Genomic DNA, 25,562 nt, shown 5'->3' on the forward strand with positions numbered 1-25,562 from the left:
TACACAATGGCTAATCTACGCTCTGTCCACCGTGTAAGTAAAACCCGGATTTTAGCATTGCGAGTAAATTTATTGATGACCCCCGGGAGACATATTTGTCTACAGAACGCAATATACATTAATCTATTGACAATACTTATTCTATACACAGTATTCATGCACTTGTGGTATGTACTTATTAAACAAATAAAACACAACTGAGCATCACTATTAATAGGGTCTTAATCAGTGTCCTCAATTAGTTTTTATTTAAATATTTCCTTAGTTCTAATTTTCCTCGGTAGATGAGCACATCAACGGTGTCAAATAATTTGCAGGAAAATAACCTTTTCTTCCATCTTTTGTTTCGACTTCCCACCACTCATTGTTTTCCTTTCTTAAAAGCCGCACAACATCCTTCTCAAATACGGATATGACGCTATCATTCTAATTAGAGAAAACAAAGAAACGTGTACATATTTTACAACGGTATTCAATACCAAATATCTTTCGTTTAATAGTAGGATTGTTTGCGGATGAAAAACAGTTCATATTTCAATCAAGGTTTTTCACGTCTATTCGTTGCTTATGTTGCTGTACCAGTCAGTATTTATGTGGGTTAACAACTCTCTCCAAAACGATTAAAAGATTATGGAAAATATCTTGTGATGACCTTTAGAAAGCTTAACGAAGTATAAAGTTTAATGTAAGCACACCCTTAAAGAAAACTTCGACATTTAAATTTTGCTAATAAAACGTTTCATGTACTCGGAGACATGTGTTGTAGTTAGTTTACTTAAAAAAACTAATAAGTAAAAAATGCACGATAGTTTGAATTTCACAAAACATTGGATTACCTCTGATTTGTATTCATATAGTACCCTGAGGAACTGACCATCTCTAGGTTCTGACTCCCCTTCCAAATCAAGAGACTCGTATTCATTGTTTAAAGCCATATGACAGTCTGTCATATCTGTAAGACAATATATTTACAGTTACATTTCATACTTTTTGCCATAACATTTATTGAATGTCAGCCTTTTAATTGTATTTCTTTTCGTAAAAGAAAAAAATGTGAATTTACATTAATCAGGACGTGGTAGTCTTCAAACTTGAATGTTTTGTATAGAGATAATCTATATATTTGTCTATACATCAGGTTATTTCACACCAGTTTGTACACCGTATTCTTGTAATTTCTTGTATCTTTCACAACTAACGCATTTATTTTTACTGTATAAGCCAGCGTTTCCCAATGCGTGGAATGCATCCTTCTCAAAGAAAGCGCATATTTTCCCTTATCTTTTCTGGGATTCGTACAATTAGGGTAGAGTCAGTTGTACAATAATACCCAAATTAATTGTTTTATTGTATTTTTCATTAATGAAGTTAATCAATAATCGCTACAAGATTAACGTTCGCTTCGATAAGTTAAAGGCTTAGTGGTTAAAGCGCTTGGCTCACAATCTGCGCGTTTGAATTCCGTCATTAAACATTCTTGCTCTGTCAGCTTCGAAGACGTTATAATGTGATTGTCAATACTATTATTCGATTAGAATAGCCTAAACGTTGGCAACGGTTGGTGTTGATGTGTGTGCGTGTGTTTTGAATTTCGCGCAAAGGTACACGAGGGCTATCTTCGCTAGCCGTCTCTAATTTAGCAATGTAAGACTAGAGGGAAGGTGATTAATCATCAACAAATAGTGGGATTGTACGTCACCTTATAACATCCTCCACAGCTGAAAGAGCGAGGATGTTTGGTGGACAGGGATTCAAATCCACGCTCCGCAGATTATGAATCGAGTGCCCTAACCACCTGGTCATGCCAGGCTAGTTGGTGTTGATATTGTATAACTTTGTGCTATCACTTCTAATGTTAGGGATGCCTAGCGCAGATATTCATCTAATATTTGTTCGTTCGTTTTTTGTTTGTTTGAAATCAAGCAGACATCTACACAATGGGCTGTGCTAATGATTCGCAGGTTACAATACTCGCAATAGGCAAAATACAAATAGTCCACCGTGCAGTTTATTGCTTAATAATAATCAAACAAACTTTGTAACGTACAATTGTACATAATTCTATTAATATAAAATACTTTAGACAAAAGTATTGCCGGAAGAACATAGTATGAATACGTTAACCAACTGTGGTCAACCTTACCCTTCAGTGGTTGAGAAAGTAATTAATGTTTTTTGTTTTTTTTTTAATTTCGCGCAAAGCTACTCGAGGGCTATCTGCGCTAGCCGTCCCTAAGTTAGCAGTGTAAGACTAGAGGGAAGGCAGCTAGTCATCACCACCCATCGCCAACTCTTGGGCTACTCTTTTACCAACGAATTGTAAGATTGACCGTCACTTTATAACGCCCCCACGGCTGAAAGGGCGAGCATATTTGGTGCGACCGGAATTCGAACCCGCGACCCTCGGATTACGAGTCGAACACCTGAACATGCTTGGCCATGCCGAGCCAAGTAATTGATAACCTGTTGTTTTTACATACGTCAGACATAATTCTTCATAAGTTTGTGTGTGTGTGTGTTTCTTATAGCAAAGCCACATAGGGCTATCTGCTCAACCCACCGAGGGGAATCGAACCCCTGATTTTAGCATTGTAAATCCGAAGACATACCTCTGTACTAGCGGGTGGCACCTCTTCATAAGTTACTTATCTAAGTAACGTAACAGTAACTGTGTGACAGAAATGTCGGCTTAAGAAATTAAATTTACACAATGGAATGGATAAACAAACAGAACAGAAATTAAATTGGATAAACAAACAGAACAGCAAAACAGTCTGAAACCTGTCCACTAAATAATGGATAAACAAACAGAACAGCAAAACAGTCTGAAACCTGTCCACTAAATGTAATGGATAAACAAACAGAACAGCAAAACAGTCTGAAACTTGTCCACTAAATGTAATGTCTTATCCTTAAACATGTTTCTTTATGTCATAAAGCCTCTCTCCTCCTCCCAGTGTCATGTCTGCGGTATTACAACCCTAGAAACCAGATTTCTATACCCGTGACGGGCTTCTTTATGCAGCTTTGTGTTTAACTACAAACAAACATTTTACTATAAATATTAGAGAACTGTTTCGTAACCGCCAGTGACTGGTATTGCATGTTTTGGTATGTGATTCCTCACACTAACTTAGTGGTAAGTCTGAGAGATTACTCTACCGAAAACGGGCTCGATACTCGTAATGGGCACAGCATAGGTAGCCCATTATATAGCTTTGCACTTAAAAATAAATCCTAATTCCAAATCCCACTTCACAAATAATTCTCGTTATTTTGATAACCGAAGTTCGAAGTTAAATTGAGACATTGGAATTAAAATTATGTAATCTATCTTGATAGTTCATTAATTATAAGATGTTAATTTATCAATATTTTAAGCAGTTATATGAAAATAATTTTTTTTTCGTTTAACATCTACCGCACGAACCAAGCATCTCGGTGTGGATCCAAAAAAATAAGTAAGTCGTTCCGACATAGCGAATGTAACTGGTAAATATAAAGTAAAACGATGTAGCAATGAAACATACGTGAAATGTTTTAGATGTGTTTTCGAACGTGATGGTTTATGTACGGTGATTAAGCTAGATTGTGTGCCTAGGTCGGATGAGAGAAGAATCTATTTTGGAGAAACCCCAATCGATTTTTCATACTAACTGAATAGGAGATTCATGAATTGAGTGCTGCATTTACATCGAAACATAAACATAAAAAACTGGCATGATATATCATTATCGTCAAAATGGGGAATTGAAATGTACATAGAAAATCATTAATTTAAGTGAAATTAACGTCACAGTAAAAATCAAAGATGAAGTTGAGGCAGATACATGATCTGCCACTGATTTTCTTAACGATTTTTAATTTTAAAATCCCATTTGTGCAATTAAAAGTAAATATATAGTGGATGGTATAAAGTTCACTATGATACCATTATAATATTATCAATATATATTTAATCATATTATATTTTCATTAATATATGTTCCGTTTTAGGGGATAAGCTTCATTTATCCAGATCCATCGAAATAATCTTAAATCTCCGGTTATCAAAATACCATTAATCATCCTAGATTAAGTAATACAAGACCAGGCTCTTCTGTAGCGACTAATTACAGAGGAGTTGTTTAATTTATACCATTATCACAACATACATACATTCACAAAACCTCAGAAACTGGACAACACCGTCATGACAATTGTGAGTTGTGACTTGTAGAAGCAGATATAAGGTTCCATGTTCAGTATATAGCTGCATATTACTGTTCTAGAACTCGTTAGCTTTCACTGATTCTATAGCACCGACTTGTGTCGGATTTCATTATTACAGTTCTGAGATACGTTAGCCTCCACTGACTCGACAGCACAGAGTTGTGTCAGATTTCATTATTACAGTTCTGCGATACATTAGCTCACGCTGGCGCTATAACATCGGGTACCTGGGCTGAAACTTTTCATTTAGCATTTTCTATTGTTTTAGGTTTTTCACGTTTGTTTTGAAATAATAAATGTTTTTACATCCTTAGTTTTAAAAGCAAGTGTAATGTAAATGGAAGGCCCGGCATGGCCAGGTGGTTAATGCACTCGACTCGTAATTCGAGGGTCGCAGGTTCGAATTCCCGTCACACCAAACATGTTCGCCCTTTCAGCCGTGAGGGCGTTATAAAGTCACGATTGATCCCACTGTTCGTTGGTAAAAGAGTAGCCCAAGAGTTAGGGGCGGGTAGTGATGGCAAGCTGCCCTCACTCTAGTCTTACACTGCTAAATTAGGGACGGCTAGTGCAGACAACCCTCGTGTAGCTTCGCGCGAAATTCAAAAGAAACAAACAATGTAAATGAAATTTCTTATCATGAAGCTACATTTACTCGTATTTTACTTTCAACGTTATATTGAATAGTTTCAATACTTTCAAAATACTAATCAAATAACATTGTTATCGTAGAATATTTCGTTTATATTATTTGTTTAGTTTGTTTTGAATTTCGAGGGCTACACGAGATACACGAGAGCTATTTGCGTTAGCCGTCTCTAATTCAGAAGTGTAAGACTAGAGGGAAGGCAGCTAGTTATCACCACCTACCGCCAACTCTTGGGCTACTCTTTTTCCAAAGAATAATGAATGGGACTAACCGTAACATTATAACACTCTCACGGCTGAAAGGGCAAACATGTTTGGTGTAACTGTGACTCGAACCAGCGACACTCAGATTACGAGTCGAGCGCCTTAAACATCTGGCCGTGCCAGACCTTTGTTTGAAGTTAAGCACAAAACTACACACTGGGCTATCTGTGCTCTGCCCACCTCGGGTATCAAAACCCGATTTCTAGATTTTTAAGTCCCCAGGTATACTGATGTGCCACAAGAGGGAGCTTCTTCTCTTCTCTAAATTTTAGTCATTCTCTTCAAATTATCCAGAACTAAGGTTTTTAAAATTATTATACATACAGACCGTTTGAAAAACGTAATTGCTTCGTCGAAACTGTACGAAAAGAGGAAGGTCCTAATGAAGCAAAGAGAAATTCAACAAATACTTGACCAATGGTGGTGCTAATGAAGCAAAGAGAAATTCAACAAATATTTGACCAATGGTACGAGACGATTTCTGAGATGAATAAACTGAACCTTCACTCAGATACTCACCTATCGGCTTTGATGTTGGAAAAAGTTCTGTCGCGTTTGATTGGTTTTCTTCCTTATTCACGTCCCATAGGTGATAAATAGGTGGTAAATTTAAAAACTTTCTCATACTGAGGATTTTTAGCTTAAGAAACCTCGAGGTGCTTCCAGATGCTTCTAAGTCTTCCAATTCTTCGTATGGTTGGAATCTACATGTTTCTGCGCAATAAATAAAAGGAGATGAATCGTATCATTTGCATTATGTATTGGACATGAAAACATGTGAAGAAAACCCATAAAAGGACCGTGAAGGAGATGCACTTTACAACTGTTTGAATTCCTATAACTTTAACTATAAATAAACAGCAATGACTGACGACAATATATTTTGAGACTTTTCTTCGTTTTTCAGCAGAATTCGTACTTAAAATAAAGACGACTCAGAATGAAGACCGAAACGCCGTTTATATTTCTTAAGAATAAATTAAATATATAAATAATATAAATAACATCATTAGAACACCACTAACAATATTAAGTCTGCTTTGGAAAAGTTGGTGTGTGATATCATTCAGTAAAAAAAAAAAGAGAAAAAAACGTGACAGGTGTTAGGGTTTAAGTTTTAACTAGCACCTAGTCGGAGCTTTGGGTGTGAAGCAACCGGGGGAGCTCAGAAATTTAGTTTTTTTTTACCCCACTCGTAACTGGATGTTAGTTTAAGCCATGTAAAAAACCAACAACAACAAAAACACGTGCGCTTATTTACATGTATAAATACCCACGCGCTTTACTGACACATGCATTTACAAACAAATTTTGCTATAGACGGCAAGTAAACGGTGAAAAAAAGCCGACAACAGGCAGTATCCGGAAACTATCACAAAATCAACAATTACATGTCCAGTTAAAATATTTTTTACCAATTAAACTTATCACGTCAATGTAACTTTAGAGATGAACGTCAATGTAACTTTAGAGATGAACGTCAATGTAACTTTAGAGATGAACGTCAATGTAACTTTAGAGATGAACGTCAATGTAACTTCAGAGATGAACGTCAATGTAACTTTAGAGATGAACGTCAATGTAACTTCAGAGATGAACGTCAATGTAACTTTAGAGATGAACGTCAATGTAACTTTAGAGATGAACGGCATATTTGAAAACTTATAATCACTCTTCTTATTCTACCTAATTAGTAGCAATAATTTACCAATAATACAACCAAACCTATTGATTATAAAACTACAAAATAACGTAAAAAATTATAAAAAATACCTGAATCTTTCAGGAAAAATATAACAGTGTTAAACACAATAGAAAAAAAAACGAGCTGAATACACCATTAAAGAAGAACGTTTAACATACTTTAACCAGCGTCTGTTAACAAGCACATTAGATCTTCTGTAGAAGCCGGAAAAAAGGTACTTATAAAGGAAAGTTACAGCCGGTTCATTATTATCCTGAAGAATATAAAACAAAATTAAGACTTAAGCGTGAACGTTTTTAAAAGGTCCCGTTACTGTGTAAAATGTCTAAACCAACAATCACTAAATATATTATTGTTGAATTTCCAATAGAGCGAAATGAGTTTTGTGTTTAAGATATTCAATAAGAAACCCCAATTGCAAAAAATAAGTGATTTTACGAACTTTATCCGCAAAGGTTTCCATTGTTATTCAAGTTGTGTTTTATCTAATAGTATGCATGAGATTTATAGTAAAAAAGGATATTACTTTAATAGTATTTGTTAACAGACACTATTCTACTGGTATAACAAATTTTAACTGCTCGATCAGAGTGTCTAAAACAGCTGGCACCGTGAACCAAAACTGAAATAATGTTTCTAGGCACCTGACGTGAAATTTAATGTATTAAAAACCAAAACAAAACTTGCCAGGTCTCACTGTTCCCGTCTGTTTCTGTCGAATAAACAAATCTAGATCCGTACCTGCGACTATGTTTTTAAGACCTTTCTTAATCTCTTCGGATGACTAGACCAAATCAGAAAATAACAGAATATTAGAATACACTAATCACGGTCTTCTTTCAAAATCAATTCCATAAATGGAATACACAATTATATTTCGTAATATATTGTTTGACTTTTGTTAAGTTGTATTATTGTTATTGTAAAATAAAGCTAAAGTTCATATCACCAGTTAGAATTAAAATATTCGATTCAGATGAACAAATTAACTATTTTAAAGAGAGAGTAGAAAGTTGATTAATGTTTAGAAAATATAACCAATTCATCAGATTAAAGGTGGAATTGCTTGAAATACGATTCACTGAGTTGCACTTCATTTTTTCTAGCAATACTTTTGGAAGTATTTCAGTTATATTGGCTTGTTTTGAATTTCGCGCAAAGCTATACGAGGGTTATCTGCACTAGCCGTCCCTAATTTAGCAGTGTAAGACAAGAGGGGAGGCAGCTAGTCATCCCTACCCACCGCCAACTCTTGGGCTACTCTTGTACCAACGAATAGTGGAATTGACTGTCACTTATAACGCCTCCAGGGCTGAAAGGACGAGCATGTTTGGTGAGACGCGGATACCTAAAATATCCACCATTATGATGACTGATATTGTATTGCATATAAAGAAAATGATGCTGGCAATCTTAAATACATAATCCGTATTGCTTACAATTTTCGGTATAAATATATTCCCACCCACCCCTACTGGCACAGCGGTATGTCTGCAGACTTACAACGCTAGAAACCGATTAGAAAAACAAACAAAACGGTGTATATGCAGTCATTATCTTTAGAAATAAGGCAAAATGAAACAGACAAAGAAGTATTTAAAAATATCAAATGAACAACCGTGAGTTACAAAAGTCAATGGCTCGGCATGGTCAAGTGGTTAAGGAACTCGACTCGCAATTTGTAGGTCATGGGTTCGTATCTCCGTCACACCAAACATACTCGCCCTTTCAGCCGTGGGGCGTTATAATGTGACGGTCCATCCAATTATTCATTGGTAAAAGAGTAGCCCAAGAGTTGGCAGAGGGTAGTGATGACTAGCTGCCTTTCCTCTAGTCTTACACTGCTAAATTAGGGACAGCTAGCGCAGATGGCCTTCGTGTAGCTTTGCGCGAATTTCAAAATAAGCCAAACCAAAAGTCAATATTACAAGAAAATAATGATCAGAACTATATAAAATACACTGTTATGTTACTTCTTGTTTTCACTACGCCATTTCAGCGTGACCTCAATCTCCTGTTCTCCAGTGACTTAGCGGTAAGTCATTGAAATTACGATAATAAAAATCCGGTTTCGATGCCCATTTTCTGCATATCCCAAATAGCCCATTGTGTAATTGTCTTAGTAACAACAAACAAGCGTAAGGACCACTCCATCTCGATGGCTCACCGCTATGTCTGTGGGGTTATAATGTTCAAAAGGGTTTTGATACTCACGGCGGGCTAAGCACAGAGAGCCCATGCGAAGCTTTGTGATAACAAAAACAACAAATCTTTTTTTTTTTTTTTTCCGGACGATAGAATTAGTAATTTATGAGTTAAGATCGTTTGTAAACATTCACAAATTGATATGAAGTTATATGCAGTTTTTTTATAAGAACTTTACCAACATCCATAAAGATAAACATGATGTGGTGAATTATCATATCATGGTGTGAAGGGGAAACAGGCGACGGCAATTAAACGCAATAATCAAAGTAATCTAGTTCAATAATTTATACTAATTAGACACTTACGTTCTTGCGTTCAAAGTGCGCATGTGTTAGTGCATTTGACCGATATATAGTATTTGAAGAAAACACGAGTTACACGCATAAATAATGCCACTTAATGATACCTTAAATAAAAAAAAAAATCCAAGAAACATAAAGCACAATTTCCATTTAATGTGATACAGGTTTATATAAGAAAATCCGTAAAAAAAATCGTAATAAAAAATATGAATTATTTGAAACTGATTCACATGATTTTATCTGACACACGTTGAATTTTCTTTTTTCGTGGTTATTCTTTAGAATAAAACATTAAATATTACAAAAGTACACTACATATGCTATCTTAATTTTGATATGGTAAAATTATAACCAAGCATTGTTTTTCAAATCCAATGCTAATCTTATAATGAAAACACACTGAAATTAAAAAAAAAAAGGTTTTACCTCATTTTCGTTCAGATACAACGAAGTGAGCATGTTTGCAACAGACCACATGGAATCCTTTAAGAAACAGATCCGTTCCGCGTCGAGAGCCTGAAAAGTCTTATTAAAATGTCCAAGAAAAAATTCACGTGTTATTCATAGACCTGCGGTATCATAAGGTTATTAATAACGCTTCACAGCTGCTTAACTTAGTAATAATGCTTTAGAATCAGCTTAATTTCTTATAATACTCGTTGAAACAAAATTACAAACAATACTGAATCTTGCAGAACGACTAATAATACTTAACAATCAAGTAGAATTATTAATAATGTTTAACTTTCACTTAATATTATAATTATATGGAAAAATATGTAAAACTATGAATAATGTTTCATTTTAAAAAAAAAAATGCAAATAACATTGTCAATCTTCCACAACGGTCAAAAACTTCTGGCGATCGAGTACAAACAATATACGACACATGGACGATAGAATTAGGTCACAAACCCTAAGAACATGAATGAAAAAGCTACATTAAATGTTACTTTCATATTGTCTCCACTCAAAGGTACGGAACGTGAGCGGTGACATGTTGCGAACTCGAACCCTGGACTTTGTGATCTGTAATTATGAACTTTAACTGGAAGAGTACGCTCTTGACCCACGTGCAGATAAGAATTTAAGCTGATAACTCCCTGTAGCTTTGAATTGGTCATTAAGCTTGGTTTTATGATTATATGGTTTAATATGATTCCATTCAAATGTTTTATTATGAATTCACTGTGGACTTATAGAATGACTGTAAATGATTTGATTGATCTGTCAATGGTTAATATTATTAACGGTAGTAGCTGCGTTATTTCTTTTAGAAAATATATGTGAGATTTTATGTATTCTTAAATTTGTTGCTGCGTTGTGTTAACAAAAATTGGTCTTTGTGAACACACTACAAAGTATCTGTAAAGTCTGGAACCACATGTACTTTAACGAATTCTTTCAGAATGTGTTCCAGATGCGGTCTTTGTAATTCGAAACAAGTTTAGATTAATAGCAGTATTAGCTAAACTTTCTCATGCTTTGGCAGAATGAATCAGTGACGTATCTGAAATTCAGAAAAGCTGCAAACCACCTATGGTTCCAGACTTTTCGAATACCATGTATATTCAATATCATTCTGAGTAAGCTTGTCTTACCAAAGATTGTTTCATCTAACATGATATAGTTGTTTTTTTCTTTCAACTTTAAGCAATAGTTTAGTCTTCAGGATCATTTTCAGAACGCTCAAACTGTATATCGATAGAGATACATTAGAGTAGCTCTAAAATACTGTTAAAAAAATTACACAAACCTTGGGAAACATAATAACGTATCAAAATGCATGATTCAGAAACAACTAAAATCATTACACTAAATCAAACTCAGCAGTTCCCCGCTGGGTACATTGGTAAGTCTCAGGATTTACAACGCTAAAATTAGGGGTTCGATTCCTCTCGGTGGACTCAGCAGATAGCCACATGTGGCTGTGCTATCAGAAACACACACAAACCTAGCAGACGCTCGTTTCGTTGAAGTAGTAACATTTATCAAGTTAATTACCGATTTTAATCGTTCTAAACAAGTTTCGTTTATATTTGTAATAAAGTCTCCAACAACTTGCTAGTCTTGAGTCTATCGGTCAAACAAGGACATTTCAACAAAAATAAGCTCAAGAGAATAAGGAGATATTCATCTGATTATTTATAAGACTGTTGGTCTGGTTGTTCAGTTGGACAAAGCTATTCGAGGACTATCTGCACTAGGTATCCCTAATTCCTGAGGTGTAGACTAGAGGGGATTCAGTTAGTCAAAACTACTCACCGTCAACTTATGTATTACTCTTTACTAATAAACAGTGGGATTGAAAGTCGTTCTATAACGCCCTCAGTGTAAAACCACAAACATGTTTGTCGACGAATTTTTTATTCATTTATTTTTATAGGAAACAGGAGGATTTGAAAATTAGAGTTTAATATGTTATTATGGTATTTGGTATCGTTATTTGTTACTAAAGTTCACAAAGGCGAGGACTAGTATTGCATTAGATGACCCGTGTATTCGATACGTATAGTGGTGTTGGATAGTTGTTAACGTTTCAGGTTGCGGGTTGATTGCTTAGAAACATGACACCGTTGAATACGTTTCACGTTTTCAGCTGAGAGAAAGGTGTAAACGGAACAGTTAACGTTTTTCTTATTTAACTCAAAGAGCAGGAAAATGAAGCGGTTGGTGTTGTTGAAATGTTGCCTTCCCCTCTTATCAGAAATTCAAAATTAAGAACAGTAACACCTGGACCCTAGAAACCGTTTGGTCCACATAAGGTGCTTTTCAGGTAGATACTTTCTAATGTACGTTAGTCACCAAATATGGTAAATTTTTGTAGCAGACAATGGGTATCTTGGTTTGTTAAAAATTGAATTGAAAAAAAAAAGTGGACTGCCTAAGATACAATGCTTTGCCCCAGTCTGAATTATAAAGAATGTTTTTGTTATAAATACATGTATCTATATAGAGTATGGTTCTTGAGTTTTAAGGATATCAAAAAGTAAATACTAGTCTATAATCCGTTCATATGATATTGGTCATTTTCAATTAATGGTATATCTAAAATAAACACTAGTCTATAATCCGTTCGTATGATACTGGTCATTTTCAATTAATGGTATATCTAAAATAAACACTAGTCTATAATCCGTTCGTATGATACTGGTCATTTTCAATTAATGGTATATCTAAAATAAACACTAGTCTATAATCCGTTCGTATGATAATTGGTCATTTTCTTTTAATGGGATATTTAAAATAAGCACGAGTCTATAATCCGTTCCAATGATCCTTGTCAGTTTCTATTAAGGGTATATCTAAAATAAACACTAGTCCCTTCGTCTAACACTTGTTCAGTTTCCTTTGCGCATTTTAAAATAGGCGATCATCAAGAAAAGAAGTTGGACATATTTATTAAAATAAGAAAAACAACCGACTTCATAGGAATGTAATGTCTCTGCTATTGTAGGATTTCGGTTGTTTTTTTCACGAACTAAAAACATAGTAAGTCCATTTAATACTACAAGTGCTAGTTGTTAAGTATCTTTTCTATGACGTTGAATCTAGAACTATATTGAACTATTCTGCATTTCATAAGAAAATATGACGAAAATGAAGTAAACAGAACATATTCACGTGTCTTCAAATTTGTAGTAATACAAAAACATTATATTAATTCATTCTTTTCCACACCCCACGTCCAGTTAACCCTCATTCGTGTCTAGGCTTAGTTCAAAGTGCGTCAATATACGTACAGTATTAAAATATACAGAAAACAAATGCCGGATTTTGTTTAGTATTAGAGCAGTAAGTAAACCTTATACCCATTGTATTTTACCTCTCAGTATGAATAATCTATAAGAGAGAAACATTTTAACGGTGAGCGTAGGCCGATATCCGCAAAGACCTCTGCATTTCTGGAACACTTTCAATAATAATATTTCTATCTCGATGATTGATTCACATCCTGAAAACAGTTCCAGGGTGTAGGTGATACTGAAATGTGTACCGCTTAATAACCAAAGAATCTTCCTCGTCAATTTCCGGTTATCAAGTCTGTGATTTTAATATAAGAATATTCCTACAGTTATTTGTTGCCTCAAATATAAATTACTTGAAGTTGAGAAACGAAACAATAACGTTAGAAATAACAGACATATGCAAGACATAGATAGTACATATTATGTCCATGAAATATTTCAAACATTTAATTTTCAATAATTTTTGTTTCCTGCATACATTATCCTGTCTAAATGTTTTAGTTTTCTGACTAGGTAATGCTGTATTGGATACTATTCTAATGACTCACTTTATTATAAATACAAATACGAGGATTTTTTATTAAGTTTTATTGGAGTGAATTGTTTGTTTGTTTTGGAATTTCGCACAAAGCTACTCGAGGGCTATCTGTGCTAGCCGTCCCTAATTTAGCAGTGTAAGACTAGAGGGAAGGCTGCTAGTCATCACCACCCACCGCCAACTCTTGGGCTACTTTTTTTACCAACGAAAAGTGGGATTGACCGTCACATTATAACGCCCCCACGGCTGGGAGGGCGAGCATGTTTGGCGCGACGCGGGCGCGAACCCGCGACCCTCGGATTACGAGTCGCGCGCCTTACGCGCTTGGCCATGCCGGGCCTTATTAAAGTGAAATTATTAATGCTTTCACTTTGATCCTGATATCATGTGTCGTATCGTAAAGGTTTTGATTAATGCAAGTAATCACTAGAAAATATAGTTTAACTTCCAATGTCTCGTACCACCAGCTTTAACACTGGATTACACACGCTTGTGACTGTTTCATTGTCTTGAAAGTTTTTTAGATATCCTACAGTAATTCCTGTACCCTGGATCTGAAAATGATATCTATTTTTCACCATCATGTACAGATTTTTCCCAAATAATTGTATGTGCTCTTACATAACTGTATCATATTCATTGAAATTGGGTCACATTTTGTTATGCTTAAAATATTGACAATCACTGACTATAGATGTCCTAGAACAATCGCGACGTGAGGGTTTTATCAATCATTCTAAAACCCAAATATAATAATAAAATGTATTTACTGTCGTAGACGAAATAATAATTTGATCTACGTATAACTTTTTCTTCTCGATTTGTAAAAAACACAACAGAAACATACACAAAATATAATTTTTTTTTTCGAAATCTGCGTGACTAATTATGTAAAATCAGTCATTAAAACCAAAACAAATTTTATGAGGTTTAAGTTCGCAGACCTGTGTTATCATATCTCATCAACCCAATGTTAAACTGAAGAATAGAAGAACAGATTTAAATAATACGAGAAACAGTAACAACAATGTAATTATATGTAACATGTGTTACATGTTACCCCTCGCAACAATAATAAACAAGTCGAGTTCGATAATCTCAAACATAAAAAACGTATTGAGAATAATATTTATATCTGTGTATATTGTATTAATTTTAATTAATAAAATTACATAAAGTATGGGCCCGGCATGGCCAAGCGTGTTAAGGTGTGCAACTCGTAATCTGAGGGTCGCGGATTCGCATCCCCATCGCGCCAAACGTGCTCGCCCTTTCAGCCGTGGGGGTGTTATAATGTGACGGTCAATCCCACTATTCGTTGGTAAAAGAGTAGCCCAAGAGTTGGCGGTGGGTGGTGATGACTAGCTGCCTTCCCTCTAGTCTTACACTACTAAATTAGGGTCGGCTAGCACAGATAGCCCTCGAGTAGCTTTTACGAAATTCAAAAACAAACAAAGTATAATTAACTTTTAACATGGAAGAGAAAAGAGATAAAACAAAATATAACTGGGCCAGTTAATTTATCAGACACATTAACTTGATTATAAATTTTGCAAATTTGTGACATGTGTTCAAAGAGAAAGAAGTAAGAAACTGTACAAAAACACACTTTGTTTTACAACTAGATTGTTCACAACCACAACTAAATGTGACATTTAGATTTTATCAATATTTTTACTTGTTTATCTACTGTTGAGTTGTGAATATTGACACAATTATATTTGGTCCACCTTCCTAATACCAAAAGAGTAAATCTGAAGGCTTATAACACTACAATTCGGGTTTCGATAACAACTGTGGGCGCACCAAGGGTAGCCCACTGTATAGTTTCGTACTTAATAATTAATAAACAAACAAAATGTTTTAAACGACGCTGTCATCCATGTTTCTTTCTTGAATGTATTATAAATATGTTTCTTCTGCTCCCCACTAGTGCATCGGTAAGTTTACGGATTTATAACCCTAAAATCAGGGGTTTGATTCCCCTCGGTAAGCTCAGCAGATAGCCCCATATGGCTTTGCTATAAGAAAACACACACACACATGTTTCTGCAACATACAATTACACTTCTTATGTGCATGCCTGGTATACAAAATTCTTTTTGCATCCTAGACCAAAGTATTCTAAGTATTCTGTCAAAAACAAATTATTTTTGTTGCATGAAGCGTTTTTTTTTAAAGTACAAACAACGAGACGTGACTTAAAGTTATGACCTAAACTGAACAATTTTAATTGGAATGTTAGTGTTATATACGCATTTTCTTAGACGTGTTATAAGAGGTTTTGTAATAAAGGATATGTAAAAGTTATTAGAAATGTTCGATTACTGTACGTGCTTAACTCGGTTTGACTTCTTAAGTTCTAGGGCTTATTTTGACTTGATAATTTTCATTAATATTCAACTAACCTTCAGGGCTTAAAAACTAAGTTCCTTTGGTAATTATTATATGCATGAAACAACTTCTGTAAAATAATGTTTTTCTCTGATTTCTACTGTTTCAAGAAACTTCAAGAATTTCAAACATTTTAAAACTGGAAATCATACATTTTTAACTCGATAGACGCCATCTAATAACTTGGGGATAAATTCTGCCTGAATCTATATTTGTGTTAAGTTTGTAATAATTTCTAAATAATTTTCAACTAATACACAATTGCTTCCTGCATTTTTTCTATTCATCGACAACTTACAGAAACAAATTTGACATTTCTGAAACAAAAAAGTTATTATATATTTTACCAATTTAATTTTGAGCTCCAAAAGTATTGAAATAGTATGCACCTCACATGTGTCTTTCATTTTCATTTCCCACTCTTTGCAGTACTCTTCAAAGGTCTCTAGATTTTTGCAGTAAACATTTTAGCGTCAGACATCATCTGGACAGCCTTTTTATGCTTTTGTACAATCTGAAAAACAAAGCTTTCAATGAATTAATGTACAAAGAATTTTCTCTCTCTTTTACTTAGGAAGAACTCATATAATTACAACTTTGATTTTTTTAAAAAGTTATTTAGCAAGATGTCAGTGCGACAAACGATTTGCCGTAAACTCAGTATAAATAGACAGAGCTCAATGATATGTTGTACAGCATGTTTCATGTTAAAAGTCACTTCCATGTTGTTATTAGTATCATCTTTGTTCTTTCTTTGTTGTATAGAATATTTCATGTTAAAAGTCACTTCCATTGTTGTTATTAGTGTTATCTTTGTTCCTTCTTTGTTGTACCAAATGTTTCATGCTAAAAGTCACTTCCATTGTTGTTATTAGTGTTATCTTTGTTCCTTCTTTGTTATACAGAATATTTCATGTTAAGAGTCACTTCCATGTTGCTATTAGTGTTAGTTTTGTTTCCTCTTTGTTATACCGGATGATCCACGTTCTAAAAGTCTTTTCCACTGCTCATAAGTAGTTCAAGAAATCGATTCGAAACTCGAACTTTATAATAATATCACTAAGAGGACGTCATCGCACATATTGTAATGGCTTGTTCAACAATGCCTGAATATCCTTTGGAACGATGATTGTTATACTCGTAGTTACCATGTAGTATACCATGATGTTATGGTAACACAACACACGATTACACACGTGTACGTTGTCTTCTACATGGTCAAGTTTTTTTACACGTACAGTTTCACAGCAGCGTGTCCATTGTCTCCGAATGTATTCATCTGAATAATGGAAGTTACTCTTTAAGTACCTGTTTCATTCTAAAGCACTGACCTGCTTGGTTGATTTCATTGGAATACGGTTCTAGAAGATAACATACTTTGATATTTAAATCTCTAAACATCATTTGTTATACAATTAAAATGTGTGAAATACTTGATTTCCGTTTCCAAAACCATACTTCAGTTATAAATTATGATGTACATTAACAATAAATGAAGTTATTAACACTGTAACTATTATTCGACTTTAAGTTCTAAACATATTCTGGTGTAAGCAGATTAGAAACATCTACAATATGAAATAATATATATTTATAATATATCAGACTGCCTACTAACATAAGTGTTGTTGTTTGAACCAATTGTCCATGTTTGTCAGAATAACATATTCTCTTGCTATGATCTATAACTTATAAATTAGTATGTAAGATGCCATTTTGTTCAGAATTCAACTTAGTTATATTCACATGGTAAATAATATAACGTGTGGTAAATAAATAATAATGTTAACTACAGTCAAGTAGACTGAGAAAGTAAAAATAGAGTGTTTATAAAGTGCTTCCCTTCTAAAAGGAATAAAATATTAATAATTAAAAAGAAAACATGCGTATACAAATACACAAAGCTATAATACGTAAAATATTTGATACCACGTAAGGGGAGAACCCGGCATGGTTAAGTGTGTTAAGGCGTGCGACTCGTAATTTGAGGGTTGCGGGTTCGAATCCCGGTCACACCAAACATGCTCGCCTTTTCAGCCGTGGGGATGTTATAATGTAAAAGAGTAGCCCAAGAGTTGGCGGTGGGTGGTGATGACATTACTGCTAAATTAGGGACGGCTGGTGCAGATAGCCCTCGAGTAGCTTTGCACGAAATTCAAAACAAAAAACCACCTACTGGGGATAATGATAAAAACAAATAACTAAACCATAAATTTAATAGATATGTTTTTGAAACATGTTTTAAACAGCTGTCTTATTTTAGGTTATAATATATTCCACGAATGACAGAAGCTTCAAAATATGAAAACATGGCAGCAAATATAAAGCTCTTCAGCCTTATAAAACGTGTTACTACATCTTTCATCATATTAAGGTAATACATCCGAATTACAAAATCCATCTTTAATAGAGAATAGATAGTCATGACAATTTTACACGTGGTTTTCTGCAGGCTACACTCACATATCTATACAGTTTTGTAACCCTAAATCTTTTATAATTGCTCACTTGTATTACCACTGATCCAAACTGCTGTTATTAAAAAGGTTTTGCTTGTAGTTGTATTTAGGAAAAACAAAATCCATTGTGAAATTATTTATTTAATTCTTATAGCAATAATTAAACTCTATGAAATATCAACTTGTCTGATGCAAGTAAGTCATTTAAAGTACTAGATATAACATGTCTGTTTTATGACTTACAAAACTGGGAGTTTGTATCATTTAAAGTACTAGATATAACATGTCTGTTTTATGACTTACAAAACTGGAAGCTTGTATCATTTAAAGTACTAGATATAACATGTCTGTTTTATGACTTACAAAACTGGGAGTTTGTATCATTTAAAGTACTAGATATAACATGTCTGTTTTATGACTTACAAAACTGGGAGTTTGTATCATTTAAAGTACTAGATATAACATGTCTGTTTTATGACTTACAAAACTGGGAGTTTGTATCATTTAAAGTACTAGATATAACATGACTGTTTTATAACTTACAAAACTGGGAGTTTGTATCATTTAAAGTACTAGATATAACATGTCTGTTTTATGACTTACAAAACTGGGAGTTTGTATCATTTAAAGTACTAGATATAACATGACTGTTTTATGACTTACAAAACTGGGAGTTTGTATCATTTAAAGTACTAGATATAACATGTCTGTTTTATGACTTACAAAACTGGGAGTTTGTATCATTTAAAGTACTAAATATAACATGTCTGTTTTATGACTTATAAAACTGGGAGTTTGTATCATTTAAAGTACTAGATATAACATGACTGTTTTATAACTTACAAAACTGGGAGTTTGTATCATTTAAAGTACTAGATATAACATGTCTGTTTTATGACTTACAAAACTGGGAGTTTGTATCATTTAAAGTACTAGATATAACATGTCTGTTTTATGACTTACAAAACTGGGAGTTTGTATCATTTAAAGTACTAAATATAACATGTCTGTTTTATGACTTACAAAACTGGGAGTTTGTATCATTTAAAGTACTAGATATAACATGTCTGTTTTATGACTTACAAAACTGGGAGTTTGTATCATTTAAAGTACTAGATATAACATGTCTGTTTTATGACTTACAAAACTGGGAGTTTGTATCATTTAAAGTACTAGATATAACATGACTGTTTTATGACTTACAAAACTGGGAGTTTGTATCATTTAAAGTACTAGATATAACATGACTGTTTTATGACTTACAAAACTGGGAGTTTGTATCATTTAAAGTACTAGATATAACATGTCTGTTTTATGACTTACAAAACTGGGAGTTTGTATCATTTAAAGTACTAGATATAACATGTCTGTTTTATGACTTACAAAACTGGAAGCTTGTATCATTTAAAGTACTAGATATAACATGACTGTTTTATAACTTACAAAACTGGGAGTTTGTATCATTTAAAGTACTAGATATAACATGTCTGTTTTATGACTTACAAAACTGGGAGCTTGTATCATTTAAAGTACTAGATATAACATGTCTGTTTTATGACTTACAAAACTGGGAGTTTGTATCATTTAAAGTACTAGATATAACATGTCTGTTTTATGACTTACAAAACTGGGAGTTTGTATCATTTAAAGTACTATATATAACATGTCTGTTTTATGACTTACAAAACTGGGAGTTTGTATCATTTAAAGTACTAGATATAACATGTCTGTTTTATGACTTACAAAACTGGGAGCTTGTATCATTTAAAGTACTAGATATAACATGTCTGTTTTATGACTTACAAAACTGGGAGCTTGTATCATTTAAAGTACTAGATATAACATGTCTGTTTTTTGACTTACAAAACTGGGAGCTTGTATCATTTAAAGTACTAGATATAACATGTCTGTTTTATGACTTACAAAACTGGGAGTTTGTATCATTTAAAGTACTAGATATAACATGACTGTTTTATGACTTACAAAACTGGGAGTTTGTATCATTTAAAGTACTAGATATAACATGTCTGTTTTATGACTTACAAAACTGGGAGCTTGTATCATTTAAAGTACTAGATATAACATGTCTGTTTTATGACTTACAAAACTGGGAGCTTGTATCATTTAAAGTACTAGACATAACATGTCTGTTTTATGACTTACAAAACTGGGAGCTTGTATCATTTAAAGTACTAGATATAACATGTCTGTTTTATGACTTACAAAACTGGGAGCTTGTACCATTTAAAGTACTAGATATAACATGTCTGTTTTATGACTTACAAAACTGGGAGCTTGTATCATTTAAAGTACTAGACATAACATGTCTGTTTTATGACTTACAAAACTGGGAGCTTGTATCATTTAAAGTACTAGATATAACATGTCTGTTTTATGACTTACAAAACTGGGAGCTTGTACCATTTAAAGTACTAGATATAACATGTCTGTTTTATGACTTACAAAACTGGGAGTTTGTATCATTTAAAGTACTAGATATAACATGACTGTTTTATGACTTACAAAACTGGAAGTTTGTATCATTTAAAGTACTAGATATAACATGTCTGTTTTATGACTTACAAAACTGGAAGCTTGTATCATTTAAAGTACTAGATATAACATGTCTGTTTTATGACTTACAAAACTGGGAGTTTGTATCATTTAAAGTACTAGATATAACATGTCTGTTTTATGACTTACAAAACTGGAAGCTTGTTTCTTTATTAATGTCACTAAACTGCTGAGAAACCTCTAAACTAACAGATAAAAGGTCATCAGTACAGTTATTTCTCGTAGTATGGTTTTTAATAATACAGCAAACTCCGCATTGTTCTGTGAAGTACAGTCAGATTAGTATTAAATTATTTATCAAATACATCTGGGTGTTACGAGTTACACGCAGGCATAAAACCTCTTGTGAAGCAGCCATTTTAGGTCTTGACAAACTATCGCAATGTTGTAAACATCTTTTTATAACTTTTATTGCAAGAGCTTAAGTTATGGAATAATTAAAATGTATTTTCAATTTTTGATGTTTGTTTGTTACACTAGTAAGTCAAGCTTGTAGATTTCACACTTAAATATATTTTACCAATTAATACATGCATAACTGATGCAAGGAATTTTGAATAACAAACACATATCTGCTAAATCAGACCTACATTATCACTTTCAATTCACATAGGTGATCTTGCATGCCTAACGTTCTGTATCATGGCTCAGCCTAGTTTTAAGTAACAGTTGTCGGTTTAATGATTCTCGGTTCTTTCACACAGGTTCTGACTTTGTTTGTTTTCAGCCCTTTTACTATTCTCCTCTTATGTTCATCTACAGGCTCGTATAGTATGATATTGTACCTTCTTTTACTGATTTCACAGACATACTAGTTTTTAAAACATACTTTATTAATATAGTGCTGCTCACAGTTTTTCTCCACGCTATAGAATGGACATCCGAATATATTGACTATATCTTGGGTTTGCTGCTCTGTATTTCCACTTATTACTTTTAGCGTTTTTTTTATAATATTTACCTGGTGTTATCTTATTGTATTAAACATACTTAATTTTACGTCGTATACGAAAATACGATCTTCTCTATACGTATACTGTAACAAAAAGCTGGATGTCTTCCTTGTATTTGGAATCAAACAATCGTAACAAATTATCCAAAAAACAGAAGATTTAAACAGCTAAATATAAATACATTTATGCACAAAATTGAAACCTGTAATAAAGTTTATTCCGTATTAACAGAATTTAGAGTATCAGAAATACACGTGATTACAGGGACTAACAGTGTTAAACTTTAAAAAAAAAATTCTTTCCCTTTTTTTCCCTATAAAACATGACTTGTATAACAACTACTTTCCAGTAAATTTTGCTACTATGGATGTTATTAAAGGGAACTGATACGTCACCATTTCCAGCTCTCTTTCTTGGAATTTTTGTTTCTTCGTTTCTTCTGTTAAATAATCAGAGTATAATGTAGATTCTCTGCATCTCATGAAATACATCCTCTTTCCCTGAAGTGACAAGAAAGAACTAAATATATAGGAACGAGGTTATGGAGTTGTTTAGTTGTAGCATAGATTCTAATGGTTACATTACAGTGTCAGCCATAGCAGTTACAAAGTAAACGAGAATTGTAACATGACAACTTTAAATATTCTACTTCTAATTAACATTTCGAACTTTCCTTTTGTACGAAACAACACAACTTCTGTGTTTGGTAAGGGACTTTGAAAAATACTTGTATTTCGGCAACATCAAGTTGAAACTTTAAAATGACTTATATATACGAGGGCTGTTCAAAAAATACGCGGACTGTTTGAATTGCGCGGCTCCAGTTGGTTCCAGGGGAATCCGCTTGGTGTCGCTAGGTTCGCACAGATCAGCTGATTACGACGCCATTTCCCGATTGCAGATATCTTCATTTGTGTATTAGCTACGCGGTTTTAAGTGAAGTGCGATTTTTTCGTTTGGCGGATGTCAGAATGAATGACCTGAAGGAGCAACGACTCACTGCGAAATTTTGTGTTAAACGTGGAAACTCTGCGACTGAAACTTTTGCTATGCTTAACACGGCTTACAGTGATGTTGCCGAATACGAAAAATTGAAGATGCACTGCGTTGCTGCGAAATTTGTGCGTCAGAACTCGTGAGTTTTTGGCCAAACACTCGATCACTGTTTTCCCCACCCCCCTACTCACCTGACCTTGCTCCTTGAGATATTTTCTTGTTCCCCAAACTCAAAAGACCCTTGAAAGGAAGAAGATTTGAGACGATTCCCGAGATTAAGGCAAATGCGACGAAGGAGCTGGAGGACATTACAAAAGAAGCGTACCAGGACTGTTTCAACAAGTGGAAACACCGTTGGGATAAGTGTGTGCGTTGGGGAGGAGAGTACTTTGAAGGGGTCCCAGACCTGTAACTTCTAAATAAAGTACATTTTGTTTTATGACGTCAGTCCGCGTATTTTTTGAACAGCCTTCCTATATATATGTGTGTTTTTACAGGTAATGAACTTTACTGCCAAAGAATCATATTTCATTTGTTAGTAAAATCTCTGAGCTATTTGTCCTATATTAGCTACATCTTTGATAAATCATTTTCTTTACTTTCAAGTAATTTTTTTATATACACACACTCACACACACAAATACATACAGACACACATATTTATCGTTTTCAAATCTGTGATTAAATATCCCCCCCAAAAAAAAACATGAGACAGCAGACAAAATGTCTAATCAAAGTTAACTATTTTATTTTTCTACGATCGGATACCACGTTTATAATATCGTATGTTGCTTGAAATATATAATTTCTACTTTAATATGACATTTTAAAAATCAACTTTATTACTTATAATCTGACATCTGTCTACCGTCGTTCACGTAAGGTACGTGTACGTATGCACGTGATAGTGTACGCCAATATTTCTTTTTTTTTTAAGTGAACCTTGGTAGAGAGCTTGAAGGAGCCAGAATCCTCTAAATCTTGAAAACCTATTAGGACAATGCCATCATATACTGATTTACATTTTAATTACAAACGTCTTAGTCTGTAAATCTGAAAACATTAATCATTTTACCTCTTGTAATTGTTTATGTTTTTGTCTTTTCACATTGTTTGCTTCAAGTGTTTGACAAGCACGTTCTTTACTTCTTTTACTAAGATTTCCTACAAATTCAAGAGTACGAGTTTTTTCCTTGTTCAACTGGTCTGCGTGGCTAAGGTGGGCAAAACCTACCAGTTCGGTCTGATTCAGTATCACTTCCCAAGCCTGGCGAAGAGTACTAAGAATTGAAAAAAAGTACAGTTATGACCATATGAAATTCTTTATATTATTGTAAGAAATCTAACATAACAAAATATAATATATTTCTTTAAACAATATCAGGTTCATTCTAGTTTAAAGCACTTGAAGTGTATTTATTGAATAAACCATTTGCCTGTTTTTGTTGTTTTTAAATTTTCACTTGATGTTGAAGTTGAATAATTATTTTAATTATGCGTATCATTCTGTATGAGATAAAAAAATTCTTGCATATCATTACAAACACAGTAAGTAAGTACGGTGTGTGGTTGTGGGCAATTGTAAGTTTTTTTAAGGAACCAGATTCTTACAGTAGGTGCCTGTGACTTGTTGGCGACAAATCTGAAAAAAACCGGATAGCACACAATCCATTTGTTTCAAGCTAATATATTCGAAAGAAGTCGAACGTATGTTAAGAAGTCGTTATACTGTTAGCCATAACAGTTGTATTTAGAATTATAATAATGCTCTCTCTAATTTTTCTTTTGTCGAAAGTTCATACAGACTGGTTCAGTTATTTTAGGACCCAACTGACAAGACAAGTTATTTATTCTGTCCTCTGTTATCACAATACAATGAGTGAGAAACTCACTTATGTTACCCCATGGATGCCAACAGTTGTATAGAGAGCTTAAAATATTTGTCTCCTTTTCGTCAGAGTCCACACAGGCGGGTTAAATGACTTTAGAACACCCTTTGGCGAGACTAATTATTATTCTTCATTGTTGTTATTAGAACACCATTGTCAATTTTAATTTAGATATCACACGTCACGACTAAAATAACAATCACGCATTCCAACTTTACATTTACTAATTTAACTCTTTCTAACTATTTTCTTCATTTTCACGTATTTATAACACGTGACAGAATATTGTAGAAATAACTGGCCCTCTAGTAGCAACAATATTACACATAATTGGAAAAACATGGAAGATTCGAGTAAGATGACGTAAACAATATTACTGAAACCTAAAACAACAATTAACCTACGCATAAAACGTACAACTGTACCGAGTTTACGTAACGAAACTTGTTACAACTAAGGCTTTTAAAATAATGAATTTTAACACTTGTTATGAAAACTAAACAATCATTAAATATTAAATTACTAAATAAACTAAATAATAATCGTTACACTAAACATGTATTGTATGTCCAACAGCAATACCTCTAGTTATCAGATATTGTTGATGCCTTATTTTTGATATTTTAAATTCAGATAATAACGTTTATCAAGTATTAAATATTAAAACAGAT

At 33.6% G+C, this 25,562-nt stretch overlaps 1 protein-coding gene across 4 annotated transcripts in view; it reads right to left on the minus strand.

Moving 5' to 3' along the window:
• Window positions 1–210: 210 nt before the first annotated feature.
• Window positions 211–25,562, minus strand: part of LOC143225038 (proline-serine-threonine phosphatase-interacting protein 1-like) — a 33,378-nt gene continuing 8,026 nt past the window's right edge. For 2 of the 4 annotated variants that reach the window (XM_076453701.1, XM_076453702.1), the window contains exons 4-10: window positions 24,078–24,282; window positions 22,402–22,506; window positions 9,766–9,864; window positions 7,517–7,613; window positions 5,644–5,838; window positions 837–952; window positions 211–426 (exon numbers count right to left, since the gene is read on the minus strand). In XM_076453701.1, coding sequence (XP_076309816.1) covers window positions 268–426; window positions 837–952; window positions 5,644–5,838; window positions 7,517–7,613; window positions 9,766–9,864; window positions 22,402–22,506; window positions 24,078–24,282 — 976 coding nt within the window. In that variant the 3' untranslated portion in view covers window positions 211–267. The remainder of the gene's footprint in view (window positions 427–836; window positions 953–5,643; window positions 5,839–7,516; window positions 7,614–9,765; window positions 9,865–22,401; window positions 22,507–24,077; window positions 24,283–25,562) is intronic. The other 2 variants (XM_076453703.1, XM_076453704.1) reach the window with 2 other exon arrangements.

This window comes from Tachypleus tridentatus, chromosome 9 (assembly GCF_004210375.1).
Source record: "Tachypleus tridentatus isolate NWPU-2018 chromosome 9, ASM421037v1, whole genome shotgun sequence".
Classification (NCBI taxonomy): domain Eukaryota; kingdom Metazoa; phylum Arthropoda; class Merostomata; order Xiphosura; family Limulidae; genus Tachypleus; species Tachypleus tridentatus.